The sequence below is a fragment of the Lathamus discolor genome, chromosome 3 (genome assembly GCF_037157495.1).
Source record: "Lathamus discolor isolate bLatDis1 chromosome 3, bLatDis1.hap1, whole genome shotgun sequence".
Lineage (NCBI taxonomy): Eukaryota > Metazoa > Chordata > Aves > Psittaciformes > Psittacidae > Lathamus > Lathamus discolor.
Window position 1 is genome coordinate 151,919,249 of NC_088886.1, and position 27,144 is coordinate 151,946,392.

General features: G+C 46.5%; 1 protein-coding gene across 2 annotated transcripts; it reads left to right on the top strand.

Annotated features, from left to right (window-relative positions):
• Positions 1-25,818, top strand: PPP2R2D (protein phosphatase 2 regulatory subunit Bdelta). Of its 2 annotated transcripts, none has more exons than XM_065672488.1 (10): positions 1-79; positions 748-840; positions 12,152-12,249; positions 15,664-15,829; positions 16,992-17,104; positions 19,956-20,133; positions 20,946-21,110; positions 22,497-22,666; positions 22,754-22,845; positions 23,821-25,818. In XM_065672488.1, exons 1-10 carry the CDS (start codon positions 19-21, stop codon positions 24,098-24,100), a joined length of 1,416 nt encoding a protein of 471 aa, XP_065528560.1. In that variant the 5' UTR covers positions 1-18; the 3' UTR covers positions 24,101-25,818. The 2 variants fall into 2 exon arrangements, with proteins under 2 accessions (XP_065528560.1, XP_065528561.1); XM_065672489.1 differs by lacking the exon at positions 1-79 and adding an exon at positions 147-442.
• Positions 25,819-27,144: the final 1,326 nt, after the last annotated feature.

The following is a 27,144-nucleotide window of genomic DNA, read 5'->3' on the forward strand; positions in this document are numbered from 1 at the left end:
AAGCCAACCGGGCGGTGCATGCACAGGGCAGCCCCCGCGGCCATGGCAGCCCCGGCCCGCCGCGCCCCCTCCCGTCAAGGTGCGTTCGTAACGGTGAGTTCGGAGCCCCGCTCTCGCTTCCTTCCGGCCTCCCCGCCGCCGCCCGGCAGAGCGGGCCGCCTCGCCCTGCTCCTCGTGCTCCTTCCGCCGGCCCAGCCCCGCCGGGAGCGCCTTGCCCCGGTGCCGAGCGGGCCGCGCCGGGCCGGGCCCCGCCGCCTCCGCCGCTGAGGGGAGCCGGGGCGATGACGTCACCGGATCAGGCCGGCCGGCAATGGGCGCCATTTTGAAACCCCGGAGCCTCCCGCGGCGGCAGCTCCGTGCGGCGGCTGCGACCCGCTCCCGGCCGGCGCCTGCCCCCGCGGGCCCCCCGCCTCCGCCGCACCGGCACCGCGCGACATGGCAGGTGAGGCCCCGCGGCTCGGGCTGCGGCTCGCCCGGCGGGCGGAGGGCGCTGCGGGCCCGGCGCGGCAGGCCGCACCGCACCGCGCGGCCCCGGGAGGCGGGGAGGGGCCGGGGTGGCGGGGGGGGCATGGCGGGCAGCGGGCCTGCCCCGCGGGGCGCCGGGCCGGGCCGCGGCCGGGGTCCGAGGCGGTGTGGCGAGCGCGGGGTCGGGCCGTGCGGCGGGGGAGCGGGCCCCGCCGGGGAAGGGGCTGGGCCCGGGGCTCCGCGGGGCGCCCCGTCCCTCACCGGCCTCTCTTCCTGCTTCAGGGGTGGCAGGAGGTGGAGGCGTCGGCGGCAGCAACGACTTCCAGTGGTGCTTCTCCCAGGTGAAGGGGGCGATCGACGAGGACGTGGCGGAAGGTAAGGGGAGGGCCGGGCCGGGCCGCGGGCTCCCGGAGGCGCCGGTGGCTCCCGCCCGCCGGAGCCACCGCCACCCTGTTTGCCTCTCCCAGTGTCGGTGTCACGCCCGCGCTGAAGGAGCCGGGGCCGGGAAGGGCAGAGCGGCGAGAGCATCAACTCGGTCCGTGCCCCAGGCTCGGAAGACGGGTGTGTTGCAATGACTAAGCTACTGCCTGAGCTCCCAGTGCAGCGTGCTGCTCTTTGCAGGAGAGCATAATAGGGAAGACACGGTGGCTTCCTCCAGTTCTTTAGTGCTAATCACTAGGGAGAAAAAGGTAATGACAGTGATAAAACACAGCGGGGAGGGGGAAACATGAATGGAGCCTGTCAGGCTTGTCAAGTTTTCCTCTGACGCAAAGAGAGCAGCAGACAGCATGTAGGTTTGTCATTTGGGCTTCATTTAAAAAGCAGAGTTTAAAGGTTTCCTGCAGCTGTGTAGAGATTTCAGTCCCACTCGTTACATTTGGGAGCTATAAATAGCCGTGTTTCAGTAGGGGGAAATGGGCACACCTTGGCATGGCTCTGAAACTTTCTAAGCACAGCATGCTTTGCAGTGATAGAAGCTAAGGAAAATGTTTCAACTGGACAAAGCCTTTTTCTGTAGTGTGTAGAAACAACATGAAGTTTTGCTCAGTTTTGATGAGAGTTCATTTTTTTCCTCTAAATTTTCAGTGTTCAGACTGTTCACGTTGGCGACACTGTTAGGTTTTATTTAGAATAGAGGGTGTGAAGTATGTGCATGAAACAATTCTGTGCTGTTTATTTGATTTTACTGCATTAACTGAGGTAGCTGCATATATTAATTGAAGCAGCTTGCAGTGCCAGTGTGTGGTTTGGGTTTGTGCTTTACTGGATGCAGTGAGTATTTTTCCTAACTGGCTACTACAGGGGAATTATGCCGACACTGTTTTCATTTTCATGCCACTTGTTTGGCATTCCATTCAAAATAGTAGCTATGGGAGGAATGGACTTGAAAACTGCTTGAGAAACAAGTGCTTAGGCCGACTTGTTGCTCTCTTCCCTTTTTCTTCTCTAAATACATGTTTTAGCTTCTGCTGTGGTTCTGAAGTTCCCAGAATTCTTATGAAAATGGATTGAAGTGGCTTTTACGAGTTTCCCAAGTGGTCCTTGTTTTGTTGTTTTTTAAATTTAGCATCTGTGTGACTGAAAATTCTCTCTGTTGCAAAAAGTATACATACCCCTGTGAGCACCTTATTCCTATGAGCACTTCGCAGTGATATATAGAGCCAGAAAGCTGCTCAGTTTTGAAACACCAGTGTGTCCTAAACCCAATTTAATTGTTTAAGTGTGTAACAGGACTGTTCAAAGAAGAACTTGTATTACTGATGAGACACCACTAAGGCACACTGGTTAGTTAGAGAGAGGAAAACTCAGGTTTGAGTAACTAGGAGTGGTAGAGGGAATACTGATGACAACACTCAACACTTTTACCCTGTTTTTTCCCAGGGTAAAGTTCCCAGATGCATGTTATTAATGTGACTCCTCCTGGAGTGAGGGCTTCAGATTGTGTGTGATGCTGCTACATGTGGGGATTTTCATTTTCTCCATAGAACAACTAATACAATACTCAGCACCTGGTTTTGCACTATTGGTAGAGTTTGGTTTTCCTACTGGCAAAGAAGAACTACTTGCAGCTTTTGGACTCATTGTCTGTTTTGGCTTGTGGACTTCCCCCATTAGTTTTTTTTTTGCCTTGAAATTGGAATTAAATAAAGTTGCAATATATTTGCTAATAATTGCCTGAATTTGATTTAGCAGTAGGCAATAAGAGTGAAATTACATTTGTAGTGTTTTGTCCCCAGTTAAAGAACTATTTACTCATTACCATCTTCTAAAACATCTTTAAACCATCTTTTGCCAAACTGCCCATCTAAATGTATGTGATGGGTGACAGTTGCCTTGCTGCAACTATTACATAAAACCCTGGGAGTTTCCTGTAAGGTTTTGGGATGGTGAAAACTTACAATTTCTATAAGTAACTATTTTCCTCTTTTTTCTTCTGTGAAAAAGCAGCTCTTTAGCTGCAGTCTGAAAAAAAACCCAACATAAAGTACCTGTTGGATGTATTAAATGCAGGCTTTTTGCAGACTGTTCTTACAGACAATTCAGTCAGTAGATGAAATGACAAAGCCTGATAGCCAAGCACCTTAACCCAAAGTCACTTCTGTTGAAAGTGTAATTCTAGGATATCTTTATATTCAGTAGCTGTTGCTCACATGTATTGCTTTGATACACATGCCAACATGGCTTTGCCAGATCCCTGCAGTTGGATGTGCTGCTGCCATCTTCATACCCAGGGTTTTTTCATTAGGTTGCTAATCTATATATCACTTTGTCTCCTCCTTGTCTTCTGTGTATTCCCTTTCTGCACTGAGTAATCTTTGAATCTGTACAGTGCTCTGTGTAAAGAAATAGAGCAGTGTTTGTATGCCCAGCCTGGCCACCTCAAGCAGAGCAGGGATAATACACCAGTTACTGAAATACAGAGTTTTCTAATGCAGAAAAGTTGAATTGGATTCAAGGAGGCGGAATGGGGAGTAAAACAGATACTGAATGAGAAAGTTGATATTGAGACCATTTCATTTAAAATTGTGTGGTAATTCTGTTGTTAGTATAAAACCACGTGCCTACAAAACCCCATTGACTGCCTGTAAAACTTGTTATTCCTGGATTACTTTTTTTGGTGGTAAGCACCTTTCTAAATGCAGGAATATTTTTAAATTATAATTTTTTTACTGATCCTGCTGCCTGAGACCTCATCAGTTTTTAGATTTCAGTGTTTTGTTTTGTATGTTCAAAACTGCTCTGTTTGGTTGGTTTTAGGTTTGGTTTTTGTTTGGTTTATTTTTTTTAGCAAGCAAAATCTAGTACAGTTTATTAAGTAGTTTACAGATATTCATAATTTCCTTGGGCCAAATGTGCATATAATCCAGGAGCACTTCCTGATGTAATTAACAATGTATTTTTTTTATATATATGTAGAGAGAGAGTGGCACCCTAGGTCTTCCTGAGTCAGTTGTGCCGGTGACAGGCTGAAACTGCTGGGCAGAATGTCAGACTGGGAGCCAGCGTGCTGTGGAGTTCATTGTGGGTTTCCCATTGTGGACACTGGGGTTTCTTTGGGCTTTCAAAGCAGTCAGTGTGGGGTTTGGGATTGAGGTGAACCATTCTGTTCTCTAAATGCTGGTTAGATACATCTTCCTGTTCCAGACACAAGCAGCCTTAAGGGTAAGGTGACTCCACTAAATGAAACAGGTACTGCTTTCCTGTTAGAGCTGCATCAGTTTAAGCTTCACTTGCTTTTAAGTGTGAGTTTTGAAACCTTCTTGTGAAGCAGCTGAGTGTAAAGCCTGGTTCTGCATGTGAATGTTGTACACTGTGCCCTTTGGTAGTAGACAGGAGCTCCTTGGAAGCTCCAGTCTATTAACTTGAGGATGTGCCTTTGTAAAGTATTTCACGTGGGCAAAACTTCTGTTCTTCAAAATAAGTTGTCACTGACTTTCAGGAAACCTGCCTTGGATTTTCTACGTGTTCAGAAGCTTCGTATTTCCATTTAAATATAAAAAATAAGTACTAACTGTAGGGTTTTATAAAAGGTCTTCAAATAGTAATAGGTATAGACAGCACTGATAAAGATACGTGGTTGTCATCAGGTGAGCAAATTCTTTGCTTCTCCTTTTAAAGCTTGTAACAGTGCTAAGAAGTCCAGCTCAGGAGTTTGTCAGAGCACAAGCAGGGAAGAAACCCACAATTAATAAGAATATATTGGACTCTAATCCTGTAACTGCTCTCAAGTCTGGATACAAGGGATTTAAAAACACTTAGTGTTAAATCATCTTTATAAGTCAGTGGTTCAAAGCTGTTCTGCTGTGGGGCTCAGGAATTGAACTGGCCTGTTCTTGCTGGTTTTAAAGCAAATTCTGGCACAATTTCAGACTTAAACTATTGCAGAAGAGGCGCAGCTATCTGACACATGCTTAAAACTGCATGGAAGGAGTGACAGAACTGGGTGATGGCTTTTAAGAATTCTTTTCTGTAAGAACTGGGAAATATGGTAATAATGGCTCTATCATTAGGCCATGTGTGTGGTCTCCTTTCATTGTAAGTAATAGGCTGTAGCTGAATATGGAACTGGACAGAAGGTGGTGGGTGTTTAAGCTGTGTTCTAGTTTGTTTTTTTTTCCCTGAAAAGCAGTGTTCTGCCACAAACAAGACCTGAGATACCTGCTCTTGCCCTCCCTAAAGCATTATGCACTGCTCCCCAGTAGCAGTGTGCTTTGCCTTGATCCTCTGACAGTTCACCACATCCCCACTGCCCAGAGGACTGTTGTGAGCATTCTGAGGAGCCCTCATTCCCAGCAGGGACCAAAGATTTCAAAAGTTTCCTTGATCTTCCCTGCTTTGTGTATGTTGTATGTGGTGATCTGCAGGATATAGCTGATACCAGCTCTGGGAAAGGCTTTTGCTGGTGTTTAATTTGTGGGATCACAGAGTGGTTTATGTTGGAAGAGACCTTAAAGCTCCTCCAGCTCCAACCCCTGCCATGGGCAGGGACCCCTTCCACTGGAGCAGCTTGCTCCAAGCCCCTGTGTCCAACCTGGCCTTGAACACTGCCAGCGCCTCAGCACCCTCACAGGGAAGAGCTTCTGCCTAAGAGCTCATCTCAGTCTCCCCTCTGGCAGGTTCAAGCCATTCCCCTTGGCCTGTCCCTACAGGTCCTTGTCCAAAGCTCCTCTCCAGGTTTCGCAGCATTTCCTTGCTCTAACAGCTCCACATCCCTCTTGTGCTGTTGCCCCAGAGCTGGATCAGGACTGCAGAGGGGATCTCTCCAGAGCACAGGGGAGGGGAAGAATCTTTTCCCTGAGCTGCTACACACTGAGGCTGGAGCCCAGCACATAGGGGTGTCCGGGCTCAAATGCAGACTGAAGCCGGGCTATATTACTATGCAGGCAGATTTGACCTGTATGCATGTTGTATGTTGGTTTCCTGTTGATGAAAGTTGCCTTAATGTTTCAGGTAGACCCCTTTAATCTCAAGTCATTGTACAAGCTATGAACCAAGAATTTGTTTTCACCCTTTATTCTACAACACACTATTGCCTAAAAATGTTGTTCTCTGCCAGTAGTATTTAATAGTAAGTGTTCTTTTGAATTCCAGTCCTGTCAGACAACATTAAAACCAGGGTGTTAGCCATCTGAAAGTAAATTGCACTGGCTTACTGTCTTACAGTCACCATCTCTGGAGGCATCTTAAAGCTGTGTAGATGCAGCACTTAAGGACATGGATTAGTGGTACAGTTGGCAGTGCTGGGTTAATGGCTGGACTTGATCTTAAAGGTCTTCTCCAAACTAAATGGTTCTGTGATTCTGTTAATATGTTAACGTGTAATATGTAGGTTTACTCTATACAATTAACTCTGGAGACTAAGATGTGTTGTGTGTGAGGAATACAACATTAGTGGACTTTTGGAAGCTTCTAGCTCGTAATTGTTAGACTCCTAATAGTGAGAAAGCCCAGATGTACAGGTGAATAGTTATGCTTTAAAAGACAAAGCTCCAGGTGATCTTCAGGCTTCACAGAAGTGGTCATTTGGGGTTTCTGTGCAGAAGAGACTCTGCCCTGCAGCCATCACACAGGGAATCTTTACCCATGGTATCAGGTTTTGATTCCTGTTTTCCCTGATGTGTACACACCATGAGTTACTGGACTTGCATGGGCAGGAGGAGGAGCCTGAATACAAGTAGAAAAATGTTTAGCATATCTGTCCTTTTTTAAAGGGAGCCAGGAAGTTTACAGCTGAGGTGGACACCTCGAAGGCAGTCAGAAATGGTTCATAAATGTCTCATTTCACAGTTGAAGTTCACCCATAGCTTTTGCACCTGGCATCTTTTTCCTGACTTAGATGCATAACAAAGTAAGTGCAGTGTGGTCAGAAAAGCACAAGGGTATAGGGTTGTGGGCATTAAGGGGAAAACCTTCTCGGTACCAGGGGAAGATGGCAAGTGGAATATTAAAGAACAGAGAGGAAAATCCTTTCAAAGACTAGGCCAGAACAGGCTGCACGAGAAGGCAGATTGCTAGGTGTAGTTTAACGTGTGAAACTGCAGGAGTGTGTATCGCTCTGAGTGAGCGATAAACAGTTTGGGTAAGCGGTGAGTGTTAGAGTTGTGGGGTGGGAAAGCAAAATACAACACACTGAGTAGTGGGAGTACCGAAGTTAGTGCAAGTCTTTACAGCCATGTGTTACTGTGTGCACAGTGAAAGCTGCCGCTGTTTGTCTCTGCAGTGCCAGCAGGTTGTGGTACCTGTTAATACAGTTCCACATGAGCTGTCACTATTGTGCTATTTGTGAAGTATTTTAACATCTGGGGGAAAAGCTTAAAACTGACAAAACTGCTTTAAGTAAAGAAAAGATAGAGGAAAGTGAGTGCTGCAAGTGGAAGAAAAGATATTTACCCATCATGTTAAGACTTTTATTAAATCCTATTAAAGTACAATAAAAAGCATGACAAGGAGCTACATAGAAGCAAACCTAACAGAATCACATCAATTCATTAAATATACTTCCAGTAGCAAAGAGCTTGTTGGAATTGCTATTCCAGAGGGGAAAAAATCATACTGAGGCAATGGGTTTGCACCCAGAATGCTGGACTGTGTCATGAATATTAAAAATAGCCTCCACAGTTGCTTATTGCTTGTAAGCAAAGGCACAGAAAGCCTTGGCAAGCGTGAAAGTAATGTTTGTTACTACTTTCTTTTTTTGCTGCTGCTTTGCCCTTTCTTTGTACTAACATCAAACTGCGTATGTTAAAGTAGGTGAAGAAGGGGGAATTTAAAATATAATTCAGAGGACACTTACAGCACCAATTTATGATCTGGTTCCATTGAAAAGGATGTGCAAATTGAACTCCACGAGGGAATTGAACTAGTTCCCCTTTGGGAGAGGCAAACTCCTGTTGTTGAGCCAGCTGAACAAGCGCTTGGTGTGGGGTGATTGCTGGGCAGCCTGGGGAGGACAGGGAACAGCCTTGGGGACAGGGCTTGGGGGCGGTTTGACACCTTCAGTTGCTGCTTTCCTGACGGTTTCAGCAGCCTGGGTGCTCCTCGCGCTGAAGTGCGAGTGGCTTCGCTCCAGGCAGGCTCCGGGACGCGCAGGGCTGGCAGCCCAGCCACAGGAGGGCTCTTGTGTGCAGCTCGCCGTGGCACAGCAGCGGCTCAGCTGTCTGCGACCGGCTCCTGCTGCTGCTGTGCTGGGCAGGCAGCTCAGTGCCCAGCGCGTGCCCTTGGTTGACCTTAGATCTGCTCGATAATTCAGATTCGCTCAAGAAGCGGGGTTATTTAGGGCTCTGTTAAACTCTGCCGCGTACCTAAAGGTAGTTCTTTGGCACAAGAGGGACGTGGAGCTTTTGGAGCGAGTCCAGAGGAAGCCATGGAGCTGCTGTGAGGGCTGGAACAGCTCTGCTTTGGAGCCAGGCTGAGAGAGCTGGGCTGGGGTAGCCTAGAGAAGAGAAGGCTCCTGAAGGGGAGACCTGAGAGCAGCTCCAATGCCTAAAGGAGCTGCAGGAAACCTGAAGAGGGGCTTGGGACAAGGGCCTGTAGGGACAGGCCAAGGGGAATGGCTTGAACCTGCCCAAGGGGAGATTGGGATGAGCTCTTAGGCAGAAGCTCTTCCCTGTGAGGGTGCTGAGGCGCTGGCACAGGGTGCCCAGAGAAGCTGTGGCTGCCCCATCCCTGGCAGTGCTCAAGGCCAGGTTGGACACAGGGGTTTGGAGCAAGCTGCTCCAGTGGCAGGTGTCCCTATCCATGGCAGGGGTTGGAGCTGGATGAGCTTTAAGATCCTTTCCAACATAAACCAGTCTGGGATTCTATGATCCTAGCTTCTGATGTCCTGGCTGATTTAGGAGTGTGTAATTGCCACTCTACCCTCTTCTGCACTCTCAGCTTCTTCCCATCAGCTGTAGGAGGCTATACAATGTTTCCTGCAGCTTTTTCCAGCTGTAGAATAAAACCTTCTGTAGAATAACAGTGTGTCAGAGGGAAAGGTGTGTCACCTTTGATCTCTATGACAGGCACAGAAGTGTTAGTTCTAAGTTTAGTTTCCACGGGCAGTCTCCCTTACAGTTCATGCCGGCTGCCTGGCTCTGGTCCAGATCCAGTCATTTCCAAGCATAAGCCTCCTCAGGGAGTTTCATAGTCCCTTGTTCCTTCGCTGGATCTCTAGGACACATCATGGAGAAAGGTGCTGTGTGTTAAAATATTTTCCAAAGGGAGGAGTAGGACCTGGTTCCTTATGTGTATTGTTCTGTCAGTGTGTATGCTGAATGTGAAGCAGTGTGTTGTCCATTACCTGTTTGGAAAATGAAGTTAAAATCCCCTGGAAGTTGGATCTACCCCCTTTAGGTGGTGTTCCCCAACAGTGACTGTCTGACTTCCCTGTTCATCAGTTGTCTGAGGAGTGGGCTTTTGACAGAAGGTTGTGAATAGCTTAGACGAATGAGCGGGAAGCTGATGCTGTTCATGTGTAGTTAGTGCCAGTCCTAAGCATGAACTGCAGCTGCACATTCATCTGGGTGAGCCGCGCAGCAGTGATGCTTTCCAGGGTTTGGAGTTTAACCCAAGCAGCAATGTGCAGCCACCTTAGGAAGAGTTCGCAGGCGCTACTTTTAAGCATGTAATTTAGGTGTTCTGGATCTCTTGGCATCCTTCAATATGTAAAGAGCACAGGCATCGATACTGGTGTCAGTTAGAAGCACCCGGTATGAATCCTTTGTGGAGTTGAATTGGTTTGCAGGTCTAAACTTGCTGTCATCTCTGAATCCTAACAAATGGTGGTGTCTGTCCCCCTTCACTCCCCATTATAACAAGCTCCGGAAGCTTTGAAGGTTAGAACCTTAACAGCATTCTGGCAGGAATTTTGTGATAGAGGGAGATAATGGTGATGTTAAAAGGTTCAGAGCACTTGCACTCTATTTTGGAGCATGTGTGAAGGCTTACAGGACAGTCTCCTGAATCACTGAGGATGATGCCAACTACATTATTATAAAGGTGGATGTTTGTAGCTTTTGCCTGTGTTGGGAGGATGTTTACTGTCCATGGAAGTGCTTTTGAAGTTGAGATTGTAGAGAACCATAATTTAGTTGTCCTTTAATATACCAGCTTTGAAGGCAGCTAGGAGTTTCCTGCTATGTAGCTAGAATAACTACAGTAGAACTCCTTTCCAAAAGTGAGACTAAACATTTTTCACGCCTGGAAAGCAATATTACCAGGTGAATATCTTACTGTAAAGCCATAGGTATTGCTGCTCTCCAGAGTTTACAGGAGGAAAGTTCCTTTGCCACTTGCAGAACAGTTCTGGCCACAGTAGAGCAGAAACAGAGGGGAAGTTGAACAAACCTTTGCTTCTGGACAATCAGAATCACAGATGTGTCTTGCATATGAGAGGAGTGAAGTAAGATGCTGTATATAAGCCAATGTGACAGTAGTTTGTCTTACCTCACCCTTATGTAGATGTCAGTGTGAGTTACTTTGTTAATATAGAGAAAAGGCTGAAATAGGGAAGGCTCCAGAGGACCAGTGCCAGTTCCAAGTGCTTAAAGGGGCTACAAGAAACCTGGAGAGGGGCTTTGGACAAGGGCCTGCAGGGACAGAACAAGGGAATGGCTTGAACCTGCCAGAGGGGAGACTGAGATGAGCTCTTAGGCAGAAGCTCTTCCCTGTGAGGGTGCTGAGGCGCTGGCACAGGGTGCCCAGAGAAGCTGTGGCTGCCCCATCCCTGGCAGTGCTCAAGGCCAGGTTGGACACGGGCTTGGGGCAAGCTGCTCCAGTGGAAGTTGTCCCTCCCCTGGCAGGGGCTGGAACTGAGTGACCTTTAAGGTCCCTTCTAGCACAAACCAGGCTGGGGTTCTATGATCATCTTCTTCTTTATCAAAATGGAATCTTTTCATAACCTTTGAAAGAAAGATGATTATAAAATCAGATGTGTCCAGAAGCAGGTTAATTATGTGGTTGGGAAGGCTGGGATACAGCTGTAGAAGGTTGTTATTTGTTTATTTTTAATATTTATTTTTAATCTGAGAAGGTAAATCATTAACTTTATGCACTAGGAAAAACTTTTCACAGGCATCTGTTAATAAAAGATGAAATATGGATTATATATTGGGAAAATTGCTTATACTTCTGATTGCCTTCCTCAAAAGAGTGGGGGCTTATTGAAAGGAATTTAAGAGATAAGCAGTTTTCATCTACTCTCCAATTGCAATCTCTGAAACTAACTGGTATCATATAGTTCAGATATTGCAGTTTCTCTGCCTGCATCATCCAGGGAAGCCCTTGTGTGGCCACAAGCACCAGCCCAGATGAGTGTGTCGGGGGTGAATGTTTACTCACCATCTGATGCTGAGTGCTGTGTTGGTTTTGTTACCATATGCCTGAAGCCTGACAGATGTTTACAGCCCCTTATCTCTCTATCCCTTGGGTAGAGATTGTTTAAGGGCAGTTATTTCTTTACTGCCACCTCCAAAGATTTATTGTGGTGAGCAGTGGTGAACCAGCACTGGTGGTTTCCAGGGTTCAGTCCTAAGGGCACCTGACTCAGTTTGAACTGGAAGTGCTGCTCTCTTTTCCTTCCCTCTCCCATTCTTTCAGGTGCAGTGAGCCTTGCCTCTTGTTTGTGGTGTATGTGCTTCTGCAGACTTGGTTCGGGAAGCTCAGCTGGAAGCATTTCCTTTCTTTCCTTCCTTCACCCCACCCCTTCAGCAGAGGTGGATGCCCAGCTCAGGTTCCTGAACTAACTACATGAGTACTCAGTGTGAGGAAAGGCAGGTATGCCTCGGCCTCAGTGGGAGCAGTACATGTGCAGTGCTGCTCCAAAGCAATACCAATATCACAGGTAAACTGCTTCCCACAGGATTTATACTTGGGTCTGCACAGACTTCCCATCTCCATTGTGTGCTTCATCATTTACTGGCAACAGAATACAGAGTCTGGATTCCTAAAACAGTATGTCTTCTCTTTCATGATTGAAGGCCCTTCAAAAACTTAAACTGAGAAATGAGGAATTGCTTTAGATTATAAACCTAAATCTAAAAGTGTTGTTAGGCTCTAGAAACATGGCTTAGTGTCTGGATGTGATGATGTAAATGAGGGAGTTGTGTTGTTGCTTTAATACAAGTAGTAATTTTGTGTTCAAGTCTTGAAACATCTTGCTTTGTTTCCCACATGACAGTGCTGTTTGTTTCTGTTCTGTTTACAGCTGATATTATTTCAACAGTTGAATTTAATTACTCTGGTGATCTTCTTGCAACAGGAGACAAAGGTGGCAGAGTGGTTATATTTCAAAGGGAACAAGAGGTCAGTGACTTGAAAAACAAAAGTGCTGTTACTCCACTGTTCTTGTGTTGCACTGTCTCACTTCATCTTTCCATGCTGTGAAGTTTCAGGGTTTGATGGCTTTCTCAGAAAACCCCAAGTTAGCAAAATCGTTAAATACCTGCCCCGTGCTGACCTTGGGAGAGGTTGGTTTGTGGTGGTTAAACCACCCTCCACCCAAAAAAGTCCTCAAAATCCAAGGGAGTTCTTCACATCCATATCTACTGTGCTCTGTATCATGTTGCAGAATTGCCTCTGGACTTTCCTCTGAACTTTATATTTGGCCAGGCTGATCTAAGGCAGGCTGAGAGAGCTGGGCTGGGGCAGCCTGGGGAAGGGGAGACCTTAGAGCAGCTCCAGTGCCTAAAGGGGCTACAGAAAAACTGGAGAGGGGCTTTGGACAAGGACCTGTAGGGACAGGCCAAGGGGAATGGCTTTAACCTGCCCGAGGGGAGATTGGGATGAGCTCTTAGGCAGAAGCTCTTCCCTGTGAGGGTGCTGAGGTGCTGGCACAGGGTGCCCAGAGAAGCTGTGGCTGCCCCATCCCTGGCAGTGCTCAAGGCCAGGTTGGACACAGGGGCTTGGAGCAAGCTGCTCCAGTGGAAGGGGTCCCTGCCCGTGGCAAGGGGTTGGGAGTAGGTAAGTTTTTTAAGGTCCCTTCCAACACAAACCATTTTATTCTATAAAATTATAATGCTTTGAAGATAATGAAAGGAAAGTTCATGAATAAGGATACAAGTTAGGCTGCAAGGACAGCAGAGTGGGATGGTTCAAAAACTGAAGAATTAATCTGATATATTTCAGGATTTTATGACTCAAAACCAGTAGGAACAGCTTCTCAAGGAAAGTCTCAAGCGTTTTCAGTTCAGAGAGGGGAAGCCTCATCCTCCTGCAGTGGCACACTGTTGGCTGGCTCCTTGCAGTGCTGCTCAGTTGTGTGATAGCACTGTAGCCTCTGCTGCCCATTCAACCTTGCAGAGCCATCTCTGAGCTTTTTATATCCAGAGAAATAATGTGTATTGAAAAAGTGCACTAAATGCTGAAAAATACTTGTTGTGCTTTGTCATGTCTGTTAGAAATCTGGAATTGTGTTCTTTAAACAGTCAGTATTCCACATAGATGTTTTTACCTCAGCTCATCTGCCAAAGAACTTGTTTATCCTTTCTTTTGAAGAGCTGATGAGAATTAGAGCCTTTGGTTTGCGTTGAGCATTCCCAGGGTCAGAAATACCAAACCTGATCCTGGAATTTTAATTCAGCTCATTTGCACATGAATTACGCTGATTTTGAGATGCTCCTTTTTTTTTCCATCCGAATCCTCCTTTTCTGGTGTGGCTCAGCTGATGCTCAGTATACCGCAGTATCCAGTATTATATATCCAGTATCTCAGCTTCCAGTATATTGCATTTCATGCTCACTGTGATACTATTTATAACCCTTTTACCAAAGGTGACTTACTGTTTTACTGTGAGGATCTGAGAGGTAGTGACATGAAAAAGTTGCTGAAACACTGCCCTGCTGCACCTAGACAGCTCATAGCTGATGGAGCAGTTAGTCTGCTCTAGACACTGAACCAAGGCACAGAGAGATCAAGGTCAGAAGTGTCCATCTGCTCAGGATTTCTGACTGTCTTGATGTGTGTTGAGAGTGGAGCTATTAATGGTTGCCTTTCAGCTGTTCTGTAAGTCAGAACCCAGCTGGGGGGAAAAACACCACCAGTCAGACTGTTTACCCAGGAATATTCAGGTGTTCTCTGGAGTACATGCAGACTGTAGTGAAGAGTTGGGCATAAGTGTCATATCTCTTGGCATGTGTAAAGCTACCTAAGTTATGGAGTGGAGGAATAGAACTCAAGTGAGTAAATAAAACCTTGCAACCAGTTTTTTCAACAGTGTGGATTTTAAGTAGGCCAACTAGGTTACCAACAGCTTAGGGTAGTTATAAAATTCCCCATACACTATGAGTTGGGAAGGTGGGCTGAACTCTTGTACATCACGCCCTGAACTCAGACATCACTTCAGTTCCAAGCAGCTGGTGATTCCAGCCAAATGTGTGAGTAAAGAACGAGACCACTGCCTAGTGCCACAGCTTGCTCAAAGCTTGGGTGGCTGTAAATGATGCAGAGTGATACTGAACAGGGTTAGCTGGGAGCATCCTATCCAACATTTGGAAGAGTGACAAGTAAGGAATAATAATGTAAAGTCCCAGCATTAACTAAAACTCCATACTTGTGGGACAGTGCAGGAAAACCTCTCACTGAAATAATCTTACCCAAGTCACCATGTTGGAACACGGACTGGTCTGGTGGTCTCTAGGGCTGTGAGTCCCACTGTATTTTCTGCCACCAGTCAGGGTGCAGGGTGGGCTTTCCTGCTCGCCTGCCTCTGCAGAGGAGTGAGCTGCTACTTCTCCAGCATGTGATTTCCAACTGTGTTTGGGGAGCTTGTTTTCAGGAGTTCCGGGCTCTGCAGCTCTCCAAACGTGAATCAGCATCTCTCATTAACCTAGTTGAAATCCTGATGACCGACTGTCCCAATTCTGATTCTGCAAATCTGTGGATGCTTGTGACTCTGATCTCTGTTCCTTGCCACCAAATGAAGATCATACAAAGTGGTCTTCTAGTTCTGTGAGAGGAAAAGTTGTCAGTGTGTTTGTGATAATGTTTTGGACACCATGATGAGCACTATAGAATGGCTTAGATGAAAATGTACTAATTCCAGCCTTCATGGTTTTTTTTTTTGACAAACAAAAAAGGTTTTCAAAGCTCAGTTGTAAACCTTGATACCACTTCTGGACACAGCAGGCTTTAAAAGGAGTAGGAGAGGAGGTAGATCTAGTGATCTCATTGATCTTGCTGTGCCTTCAGCATGATGACTTCTATAAAAACCATATTCAATTACTCCATGTCTTGTGTCCTTTTACATTGATTTCCTGTTCTGGAAACCCACTTTATGTCCATATTGTGGTGATTTACAGGAATGAGTAAAAAGAAAAGGATGGGAATAGACATTAAGTGAGGAGCAGAAACTAATGACATGGAGTTGGTGGTGTGGAACTTAGGATATTACTTCTCTGCTCCAGCTCTGCTGAAACTGCTTGGGAGAGATGGAGTAGCCTTAAACCCTTCCAGGCAAGCACAGGGACTCCTTTGTGGCCAGCATGCCTTGGAATGGGCTGTGTTCTATGAGTACACATGTACTGATATATAAAGAAATGCTTTTAAGTCTGTGTGCACTCTATTGATGCTAAACTAAGTACAGTATCACAGAGTAAAAATGTAAATTCAGGATCTGTTGTAAAAGTTTCTACTTGACAATTTGTAGTCATTAGTTTTATATGTGCAGTTCCTAATGAACTCATGACAATGCTTGCAGCTGATGTTACTGTTTCCTTGCAGAATAAAAGCCGTCCTCATTCCAGGGGGGAATACAATGTTTACAGCACCTTCCAGAGTCATGAACCTGAGTTTGACTACTTGAAAAGTCTAGAAATTGAGGAAAAAATCAATAAAATTAGGTGGTTACCACAACAGAATGCTGCTCACTTCCTGCTGTCTACAAATGGTAAGGACATGTCATTTCTGCACGGAAGACTTCATCGTTTGAATATTCTCTTGCTGGGTGGGGGAGTGTCTGCAGGGTTTGGGGATGGTTTAATGTCTTCTCTGTATGTAAAGTATGTTTTGTTTGTAATGATCTAAGTACTGATGTATGAATGTAGAAATGAGGAAGCAGCAAGAGACACAGTTCCAGAGCTGTCTTCTGGGGACAGACAGACCATGCTGTCACTTTACATACCCTGTTACCCTGCTGTGTAGTTCTTATATAGATGGATGGGTTCCTGGTGTGCTGCGCTGTAGCAGAAGTCTGGCTTTGACTTCATCATCCTAATTTTGAAATGTAATTGTTTGGGATCCCTGATGAATTTGTAACAGTTACATTTGAAATGGAAGCACTGTGGTTACAATCTTTTTGCTTTCTAAATGCCAAAACATCACATGTGCTTTGGAGAGCAACTGTTTGCAAGACAGCAGTCACTCAAGGAGGAAGTTTATAGCATGTTCGCTGTGTGCTTGTAATTTCTTCACAGCTTTCATGTATTGGAAGTTGGGAATGACAAGGTTTTATGCATTTCAGGGCTGTTTGTGGTTTTTCCCGAGTATTTTAGCAGTGGTTCTTACATATTGGGTTGGTTTTGTTTTGATGCACCATGGAGCAAGCTGTAAATGGAAGTGGAGAACTAGGGACATGGTTTAGTGGTGGCCTTAGCAATGCTAGGTTAATGGCTGGACTTGATCTTAAAGGATGTCTTTCAACCTAAATGATTCTATGACAGAAGTTGCTGTTGCTTTCAGAGGAATATGCTTTTTCCTAAGAGTTTGGATCACTTTTTGCCTTGTGCTTAAATGACTGTGTAAGTGCTGATATGCTGCCTGCTATATGAAACTGTAAAAGCAGGAATGACTGTCTGCTGCACTTTGAAATTCAAATAGCCTTAACTTTGATAACTATTTCCATGTATTGGTTCTGCTGAACAACATAGCTGAAGGCACAGAGTACCTGGGGGGGGCTCTACTCTTGATGTTTAAAGGACCCCATCTGGGCCCTTCTTGTTGCATGCAGGGGAAACCAAGGCACACAACTAACAGCCACTCTGTTGCCTCTGCGGTTTAGTGATTTTATTTGACTTAAATTCATTCTCAAGCACGTGAATTTTTGTTTTTAGATAAAACTATTAAATTATGGAAAATAAGTGAAAGGGATAAAAGAGCTGAAGGTTATAATTTAAAAGATGAAGATGGAAGACTGCGGGATCCCTTCAGAATCACAGCACTGCGGGTATGTGTCTGCTTGCTGACTGTTAGTGTCTTTCTGCATGTACTTCTCTACCTTTGTACTACCAAAGTGCTCAGCTGTAGTGTGGAGATCAAAAATGGTCTGGTAGGGGTCACTGAAAACACATGTTAAAAATGGAGACACTTTACTATATATGTATGTAGTTGTTAAATAAGGTTCCTCTGGAAAACTTGAGGCAAAAGTTTATTATAATACTATATTATTGGCTTCCCAGTAGTTTGTTGGGTTTTGTTTTTTTTTTCTTGGAACATTTTAGCCTGTTGAAAACGGATTTGAAATTTCAGCTGTTTTTAAAATGAAAATGTTTTGTTAGAGAAGCCTTTGTCCACCTCAGTATATTAGAATTGTAGAAGAAGACAATGCTGATTTATTGACAGCAATGAAATATAATGATGTTTTTATTCAAGCCTGAGAACACAGCATTTTGGGGTATCTCTGGCTGGGGCTGCACTACTCTGTGCTCAGTTCATAGCCAGCATGGGCTTATCCTGCTGTGCTCTTACTAGTCTGTCTCAGTGCAACACAAAGGAAAGTGCAGAGACTGCACATTGATTTCAGACTCTGACTTATCCTCCTGACCACAGCTAGTCAGCAGAGGACAGCACCATAGTGTCTGCGCTGCTGTGAAGGACCCATTGCCCAGGTTAACCTGTACATCTTCCCAGGGGCTGCTCTGAAGCTGGCATGTGGGGCCCTTCTCTTGGGGGCCCCTGTGAATTGGGGAAGAATTTGGCTCTGGTTATATTGATGGTACTTTCCCCTCAGTATTGCTGAGATTTAACAACTTTGGTCTTTTTTCCTCTAAGAGCAAGATTCCAGTGTAAGCAGGATGCTGAGTATTCTTTGGTAAGGTAGAAGGTGGTTGTGTTAGAGGCATTTGGAAAACCTGTTGTGTATTTGAAGGCTCCTGACATTTTCCACTTGCACAGTGATGCAGAGGTAGGGTTAGTGCTCCAAACTTGGGATCCTTCAAAGCAGGAGCTCAGGCAGTGAAATCGTGTGGGGTTGAGGGTGGTTCTTGGGTTTTAGGTGGTGGTTGTTGCCATAAATAGGATTGAACTGAGGCTTTCCCTACTTTCCAAGCCAGTGCCACTGCTGACCATGCTAGGAACACTTGTGTGATGAGACAGGAGAATTGTCTAATAAAAGTAATGGATTAATTTTATCCATTCTGGTTTGATGTAAACAGACTCAGATACAAACATGGTGAAAGCAATTGGCAAGCTCTTGAGTTCATTTGTTTCTTGTTCTGGGAATACAGATTGTCTTGAACACTGTCATAACTGTTTTTTCTTGGTTAGATGATGTAATCTGGTGTTCTGTGAAATTCCATGTACTGGAACAGCTTAGGATGTCCTTGAGCAACCTTCACTTGCTGGTCAGTTAGAAGGAGCTAGAGGGAAGCTTAGTCCACTTGACCCTGGCAGCTCAGCTGCTTGTGTCAAGGCATCCGGCTGTTCCTAAAGCTGTTCAGGGAGCACAGTGGGGTGTTGTTTGCAAACTGTTCTTCTCAGTTTCACACCCCTCTAAGATGTGGGGGGCGTTTAAAGTGCGTGTTTCAAATGAACATGATCTCAAATGTCATAATAAACATCCACCACTGCCCTGTGGGACAAGGTACGAAGCTGCTGTATTTGACAGATAACTCCTACTGCACTCAGTGTCTGAGGTGGTGTGTTGGCAGCAGCGAAGTCATCATTCATGGGCTGCTTCATTGCTTTCTTGCTCAGTGGGTTTCAGAAGTGTTTATAGTCACTAAATCAAAACAGGAATCAGTGGTGTGCAATTAATTAATTGCCATCAACATTTATGAACATCCCTATGGTGTTCCCAGGGCTCAGTACAAGCCTGGCTCTGTTAATACCTTTATCAGCTATCTGGATGTGGGGATTTGAGTGCCCCCTCAGCCAGCTTGCAGATGACAGCCAGGTTGGGTAGGAGTCTTGTTCTGCTTGTGGGTATCAAGGCTCTACAGAGGAAAAGGGACAGGCTGGATCAATGGGACAAAGCCAATTGAAGTTAAGCAGTGCACAGTGCTGGGTTCTCTACCCAGGCCACAGCCACCATACAGGCTTGGGGCAGAGTGGCTGGAAAGCTGCTCATGGAAAAGGACCTGGGGATGCTGACTGACAGAGCTGAACATGAGCAGCTTGTGCCCAGGCAGGCAAGAAGCCAACTGTATCCTAGCTTGTATGAGCACCAGTGTGGCAGCAGGGCCAGGGCAGTGGTCGTCCTGTGATGGGGACTGGTGAGACTGTACCTCAAATCCTGTGTTCAGCTCTGAGCCCCTCACTACAAGAGAGCCCTTGAGGGGCTGGAGTGGGCCAGAGAAGGACAATGGAGCTGGTGCAGGGTCTGGAGCACAAGGGTGATGGGGAACAGCTGAGGGACCTGGGGGGTTCAGTCTGGAGAAGAGAAGGCTTGGGGAGACCTTATCGCTCCCTACAGCTGCCTGACAGGAGGATGGAGCCAGGAGGGGCTGAGCTCTACTCCCAAGGAACAAGGGATGGGATAAGAGGAACCGGCTTCAAGCTGCACCATGGGAAGGTTTAGATGGAGCTGAGGAACAATTCCTGCCCCAAAGGGTGCTCAGGCATTGGAACAGGCTGCCCAGGGCAGGGCTGCAGGCACCGGCCCTGTAAGGGTTCACACACCATGGAGACAAGGCCCTCAGTGCCATGGGTTAGTGGTGGCCTGGGCAGTGCTGGGTTAATGGTTGGACTCTACAGTCTTAAAGGTGTTTTCAAACCTAAATGATTTTGATTGTAATTAAGATCTTCTGCATCAGAAATCAGGTTTATGCCAAAACTGACTGTTTGTTTTCATGTTTCAGGTGCCAATCTTGAAACCCATGGACCTAATGGTAGAAGCAAGTCCCAGAAGGATATTTGCAAATGCACATACTTATCACATAAACTCTATTTCAGTAAATAGTGATCATGAAACGTACCTTTCTGCAGATGACCTAAGAATTAACCTATGGCATTTAGAAATCACAGATAGAAGTTTTAGTATCCTTTTTTTTTTTTGTTCTCTGTGAACACTGGGGCAATTTGAAATCGAGTGTGTTTAAGAGAACCACTTTAATTTTACTCATCAGAGTAGGTGTTTGAATCTAGGGATTGAAATAGAGGATTTAGAAGTCTGGAGTTTAATACGGTGAAAGCAGGCTTTAGGATGCTCTCATTCATTCTGAGTGCAAGCATCATTGTAGTGGAAAACTGCCAGTACAATTATCATTGATAGATTGATTTCTAAAGAGAAATGGAGGAATTAAGGGAGCATCCTTTATCTGTGGAGTTCGGTTGACTTAAGAGTGGAAAGATATGAAAAGCAGCTCCTTTGTTACTTTTGATGTTCCTTTCCAGAGTCTAATGTCTCTTTAACTGACACTTCTCTGAAGTTTCAGGGGGATTCCATGTAGATGATACCGTGAACTGCAGAAATAACTTTCAAACCTCTTTGCAGGGCTGTGTGTGCACAGCTTGGGATGTTCTCACAAGTCTCCAGTGAGGTAGAAGTTGCAGAAATACTGAGTGTTCAGTAGGTCAGATGTGAGTTTTCCAAAGCTTTAGGTAAAGAGAAAGAATGTGTACAGTAGGAAGCATTAAGAAGGCTTGGGAGGAGTCTGGAATTATCTCCAGCATCTGTTAAAGTTGATTTGGAACATCTAGACTTAATCTACTCAAGTCACTCTGTGTAGATGGCACATGGTGGAAATTAAGATCTCGCCCTGGTTTTCTACATGGTACTTTAGCATTTTTCAGTAGTGCCCTGCCAGAAGCTGTCTGAATGTGAACTTGCCTTTACAAACCCCCTCCAGATATTGTAGATATTAAGCCTGCTAACATGGAGGAGCTGACAGAGGTGATCACTGCTGCAGAGTTCCACCCTCACCACTGTAACGTGTTCGTGTACAGCAGCAGCAAAGGAACCATTCGCCTCTGTGACATGCGGTCCTCAGCACTCTGCGACAGGCACTCCAAGTGTAAGTTGGGATGAGTCTTAGCTCCTGGGCTTCTTGCTTTGGTTTCATGCAGTGTGTAGGTGTTCTGCTTGTAAATGACCGTGCCAAGTTCTGCTTTTTGGTAAAGAGCATACGAGGTAAGGGGTGGTAGTTTTGTAGAATGGAACATTTTAATTGTCTTGTTCTAGGCCATCACCAAGCAGAAGTGTAGCATGAGACAATTGACCATCTGACTCTGCTCCTGTTTACCCATTTATGCATCATAAAGTGATGGGAACAAGTGCTTTTGGCACCAGTGAGACCTGTCTTCTGTCCAGACTCAGTCTTGGTGCTTCTCAAAGGTATCTGCTTATCAAATGCCAGTTCAGGGCAGTTTATTCACCTTTGTGCATTAGAAACTGGGCTGATGCTGCCAGAATCCATTTACTTTGTGACATTTGCAGCTCTTAGCATAGAATTAATTCCTAAGGCCACATGCTGCGCTTGAAGTAAGTTTTGCTCTAGTCTGCTGAGCCACTTAAACTTCCATGGGAAAGGAAAGCTTTTGTACTGAAGCCATAAGGATAACTGCCTATGCCCTGCACATAGCCTTTTGTTCACAACTGTTGTGGTTTAGCAGTATCACTAGCCCTGTGGGGTGACCTACCCCACTGACACTTGCAGGTAAGCTCTCTACAGTGCAGATGAGGTTTTCCTGCTGGTGGAAGGACATATTTGTGCATTGGGAAATGCAGACTGTGAGGCCACTCCATGTATTCAAGTTAGAGTTGCATTCAATTACTTAGAAGCACTTTGTTTTTTAACTGTTTGTGACTGAATAACATCCTGCTAAAAGGGATCCATTCAAAATTTAAATAGTTCTTGTGTCCTGAAACACTGACCTCAGAGACTGACTCCTCGGTTTAAATAATGCGTTTCTTTATCTGCTTTTAAAAGCATACAAACTGCATTTCAAGTGTAGATACTAATACTTGAGTAGTTTGTGTTGTACAGCTGTTGTTCAGATCTGGAGTAGGTTGTACAGGAGTCTCAGTGCATGGGTCATGCATTAAGGTACTGTGTTTGGGGTGCTGAGGCTTTCACCAGCTCATGTTCAATGTGATTTGTAGCTCAGTTGTAATGTTCACTGCACCCATGTGTGGGTGTTTAACTCTTTCCTCTGATGGACTCCTAAGACCCATGAGTTGTAATTTGCTGATGCTGTGCTCCAGTTGGTAATCTTGGAGATGGATGTCTAGCATCTGGTGACCAAGAGCATGACATTACTCAAAAAGACAGTATTCCTAAAGAGTGTTTACCAGCACCTTTCTTTAAAAAGCAGCCAGAATGCTGATGTAAAGATTCGCAAGCGCTGGAGGCTGTGAAGGTTGGTGTTGGCTTCATTGTCACTGTGTCTTCTGTCTGCAGTTTTTGAAGAGCCCGAGGATCCTAGCAGCAGATCATTTTTTTCAGAGATAATATCATCGATATCTGATGTTAAATTCAGTCACAGCGGCCGATACATGATGACAAGAGACTACCTGTCAGTCAAAGTGTGGGACCTCAACATGGAGAACAGGCCTGTAGAGACATACCAAGTATGGTGGTCACCTTTTCTTCAATAACCCTCTTTCCCCTTTCCTTCTCTTTCTTTATGTCTAACACCAATTTCAATGTTCCCAAAGGTTCATGAGTACCTTCGGAGCAAGCTGTGTTCCCTCTATGAAAATGACTGCATCTTTGACAAGTTCGAGTGCTGCTGGAACGGTTCTGATAGGTAAGTTCAGGGCTTTGGTTTGGGGTTTTGTTTTCCCTTAGCATCAAGGATTTGGTTTCCAGTCTGGAAAGCCACAAGCAGGACTTTCAGGTAGTAACAAAACAGCTATGGCAATATGAGCCGCCTATTAAAATGCTTTCAGATGACATAGATGAGACCATTGCCATGGTCTTGATCTTGTGTCTGGATGCTTTGTGTTGGCTTCCCTTGGGCCTTCTTACTTTGTTGAAGATTTGAGTAAATCTGAAACACCTAAACCAGGGACCTGTTTGCAGCCAAAGCTTGCAGGCTCTTCAGTGAAGAAGGTTGATTAGGGTGGTAATAGGATCAGGCTGTGAAACAAGCTTTGTCCTAAACCTATCCACTGTTGGAGAGTAGAAGATCCACCACATAGGTTAGATGGGGAGAGTGATTGGGGAAATCAAATCTCAAAGCTGTGCACAGGGGTTAGCAAAGAAAGTGACACCTTCCTCCTACATTGCTAGTGCAGAGGTAGGTGGGATTGCTACATGCTGCGTAAGTACTGATTCCCTAAGTGAAGAGCATGAAGGAGAAACCTGGAGAGGGGCTTTGGACAAGGGCCTGTAGGGACAGGCCAAGGGGAATGGCTTGAACCTGCCCGAGGGGAGACTGAGCTGAGCTCTTAGGCAGAAGCTCTTCCCTGTGAGGGTGCTGAGGCGCTGGCACAGGGTGCCCAGAGAAGCTGTGGCTGCCCCATCCCTGGCAGTGCTCAAGGCCAGGTTGGATGGTGGGGGGGGGGAATAACAGAGGAATACCCAGGGGAGAAAGCAGTGGTGTGGAGGCAGTGCTGAAATCCGGATGGAACAGTGGTGTACATCAGGGAGGGGAAGAGTGTGATGGCCCATCCCGGTCATGAGCTGGGGCTGACAGACTCCTTGTGAGTGTGAGGGAGAAGACGGGTTGATGCTGTGTCAGGCAACCACTAAGATGTGCCTTCCCTCCGCCTCTGAACAGCGCTATCATGACTGGGTCCTACAACAACTTCTTCAGGATGTTCGACCGCAACACGCGCCGGGACGTCACCCTGGAGGCCTCCCGCGAGAGCAGCAAGCCCCGCGCCGTGCTGAAGCCGCGCAAGGTCTGCACGGGGGGCAAGAGGAAGAAGGACGAGATAAGCGTTGACAGTCTGGACTTCAACAAGAAGATCCTTCACACAGCGTGGCATCCCATGGAGAACATCATTGCTGTAGCTGCCACCAATAACTTGTATATATTCCAGGACAAAATTAACTAGAGATGACGTCCCCAAGGATGGAGCTGTCGTCTCGCCTAGTTACGCTCAGTTGTTTATCTGTAAAAGAGAAGGCCTTGTTGTCCTACCAGTGAAGAACATTGATGCACTTACTTCCCTTTAGCTCCAGGAGAGGATCTGGCTGGGTTTGGAGTCGTGGATGTTCTGCTGTCGGGGTAGGGAGCGTCAGCCACAGCTTTCCGGGAGGAACCCTCAGAGGCAGAATGGATGGACAGTGCTCACGAAGGCCAGCGCTCAAACCCAGTGTATTTATTGAAGTCTGAGCCTTCCTTTCCAGTTGATAGACCAAAAATCTAACATCCAAGAAGGAAACTTGTCATGACAGTGTAATTTCTTCTCTCTCACGCTCTCTCTGCTGTAATATTTGGGCCTTTCAGAACATATATTGTGCTTAATGCCTGTGAACATTCCTCCTCTGGCCTTGTCGGGGCTTAGGTGGTTTTACCTTGGAGCACTTAGGTAGGTTTTGAGTTGGGTTCGTAGACAGGTTTCCATGACTATTTACTCAGCACCTGTATCTCTAACCACACCTTCTGGTGTCAACCACTTAATAAAATAACAAGCTATAAAAAGTGTTTTTAAATCTGAAGGTATGTATCCAGTCCTCTTATTTTTTTCTATTGCATGTCCTGAGATTGTGCAGAATTAGTCTGAGGGGCAGATTTGACAGGGTTTGTCCCCAAAACAGTGATTTTTTTTTTATTGTTTTTTTTTTTTGGCAGACTAATCCAGGTGTTTTTGTGTAGTATCTCAGATTCCAAGGTCAGAGTTCCCACAAAGCTGTTGTTCAGTTCAAATTGCACTGGTTTCCTTGTCAAGTGCTCTCTGTACCAAGTAGGAGACTCAGAGGTCGGTATAAAGATGTCCACAGCCTTAACAGAAAGTGACCAGGAGGGAAAACCAAACATGGAACGCTATTTCTTCTTTGAAGATAACAAATTGAGTTCATTGGCTGCATCTCAACATTCGCTAGAGCCAAACCTCATGTGCATTACGGTTTTTAACCTTTTTAGTCTTTGTCAGGAAGATAAGAGTTTATTTTAACTACTTGGCATAATATATTGTATTCCTGTTGCAGTTCCAAGCCCAAACCCGACCCCTCTCGTGGCTGTGCCCAGCCCTGGGGCATGCTGTGGCTCTGACACGCCAATGGCAGGAGGCACCAAGGCCACGGGTGGGTGTTGCTGTGGCTGCTGGGATCCTGCTCTCCCCTCCTGTTCTTAAGCCTTAGGTACTTTTCTTTTCTCCAAAGAGGCCTAAAATGCATCAACCTTCTCCTCGCCCTCGGGCAGGCTGGGTGAGGGCTCCTGCCACTGTTGCAGCACGTATTGGTAGCATTGAGTAGGTAGAGATGATGCTGGCAATGTGCCTGCACACTGGGAATGGATGTGAGACCCCAACTCCCTGGAGGCAACAGCTCCAGCGTGGTTTGTGCTCCGCTTCCTTAACACCAGGCTCTGCACGCCCCCGTGTCCCTGCGGAGGGCTGATCCCCCCGTGGGGAGCTGAGCGTCTGAAAGGGTCCGAATTAAACAAACCTTACTCTGTACGTTGGTTGTGACACTACTGGAGGCTCCGGGCCCGGGGGTGACCGATGCGTTCCAGGTGAGCCTGTTCCTGCCGTGCTGGCGGAGCCGCGCCGGGGCTGTACAAAATGTTCACTTCTTTTGACCAAAAAGTTTAATAAATTTTAACTGTTTACCTGGCCTCGCTCTGTGTGTTCAGCCTGAGGGGACAGCGAGGAACTGCTGCCCTGGGAGGGTGCTGAGGCGCTGGCACAGGGTGCCCAGAGAAGCTGGGGCTGCCCCATCCCTGGCAGTGCTCAAGGCCAGGTTGGACACAGGGGCTTGGAGCAAGCTGCTCCAGTGGAAGGGGTCCCTGCCCGTGGCAGGGGCTGGAACTGGATGAGCTTTGGGGTCCCTTCCACCACAACCCAGGCTGGGATCCTGTGTGTACAACTTTCCCTGCTGTTTGTGAGTGGATTGGCCAGAAGAGCTGTCCCAGGGTTGGTTGTTCTGCCAGCGCAAAGGGGGATTGAGCGCTCTCTGTCTTGGAGCCCTGTCTGTCCATGTGCAGCAGTTCTGTTCATGCTGTTTCTATCTGTTCAGCAAATTAAGTGGAATATAACAAAAAAGGAAATGATGAAATCTTCTGTTACATAAAACATGGTTTCCTTGTGCCACTTCCGATTAAATAGTTCCTGTCAATCCATGACATTTTTAGCAGTTCATTTTCTCTAAGCCCACATTTTATTGTAAATTGATAATATTACTGTTTTTTCAGGTATTTGCCCCAAACAGCCCTTGAGCTCAGGGCTGGTTCAGGAGCATTGGACTGCTCACACGTGCAGTGCCCTCAGCGGTGACTCTCAGGAGAGGGATGGTCTTGTGGGGTGATGGGGGGATCCTGGCACTGGGATACATGGAGTAAGAGGGGAGGACCCAGCACCCTGTGGCTGTTCCTGGGAGTGAGGTAAGGCCAGGCCTGCGCTGGTGCTGAAGTGACGGGGACGCTGGTGGTTTGTTGGTGATGAATCCATAGTGCCACATTGGCTGGGGCTTGAGCTGTGTCTGAGGGGGGCCTGCAAATCTGGTGGAGACTTGGCTTCTGCTCCACTTCTGCTTCCAGCACTCGGTCCCAGCTGCTGGTGGGATGCTCACCGGGCTCTGTGCGGGGGCTCAGTCCTGCCCTGGTTTCTTTGCTTCTGTGTTTGAGAGGAGCAAGAACCAAGAAGGAACCGGGGTGCTTCCTCCGGTCACAGCAGAAGCATCACAGTGAGTATTCCCTCGGTGGGAGCCTGAGATGCCTTTAACGATGTCTATGGTGGTTTCTGTTTAAACACCAGTGGCGGACTGAGAGCCCAGGGACCGTGCAGCGCCGCCCCTCTGGCAGTGGACACAAGGACCCCACACGCGTACAGGACACCAGTGAGGCCTCTGGCCCAATGAACCACAGCGCAGCCCTCCACCTGCTGCAGCCCCAGGGACAGGGCTGAGCTGTGGGGTACGTTGTTGGGGTTGTAGCAGT

Bases quoted from the DNA above. Each gene is read 5' to 3' on its own strand.
- PPP2R2D (XM_065672488.1), top strand. From the start codon at position 19: ATGCACAGGGCAGCCCCCGCGGCCATGGCAGCCCCGGCCCGCCGCGCC. The intron at 17,105-19,955 runs GTATGTGTCTGC...TTCATGTTTCAG, and splicing joins TCAGAATCACAGCACTGCGG to GTGCCAATCTTGAAACCCAT. The intron at 21,111-22,496 runs GTAAGTTGGGAT...TTCTGTCTGCAG, and splicing joins CTGCGACAGGCACTCCAAGT to TTTTTGAAGAGCCCGAGGAT.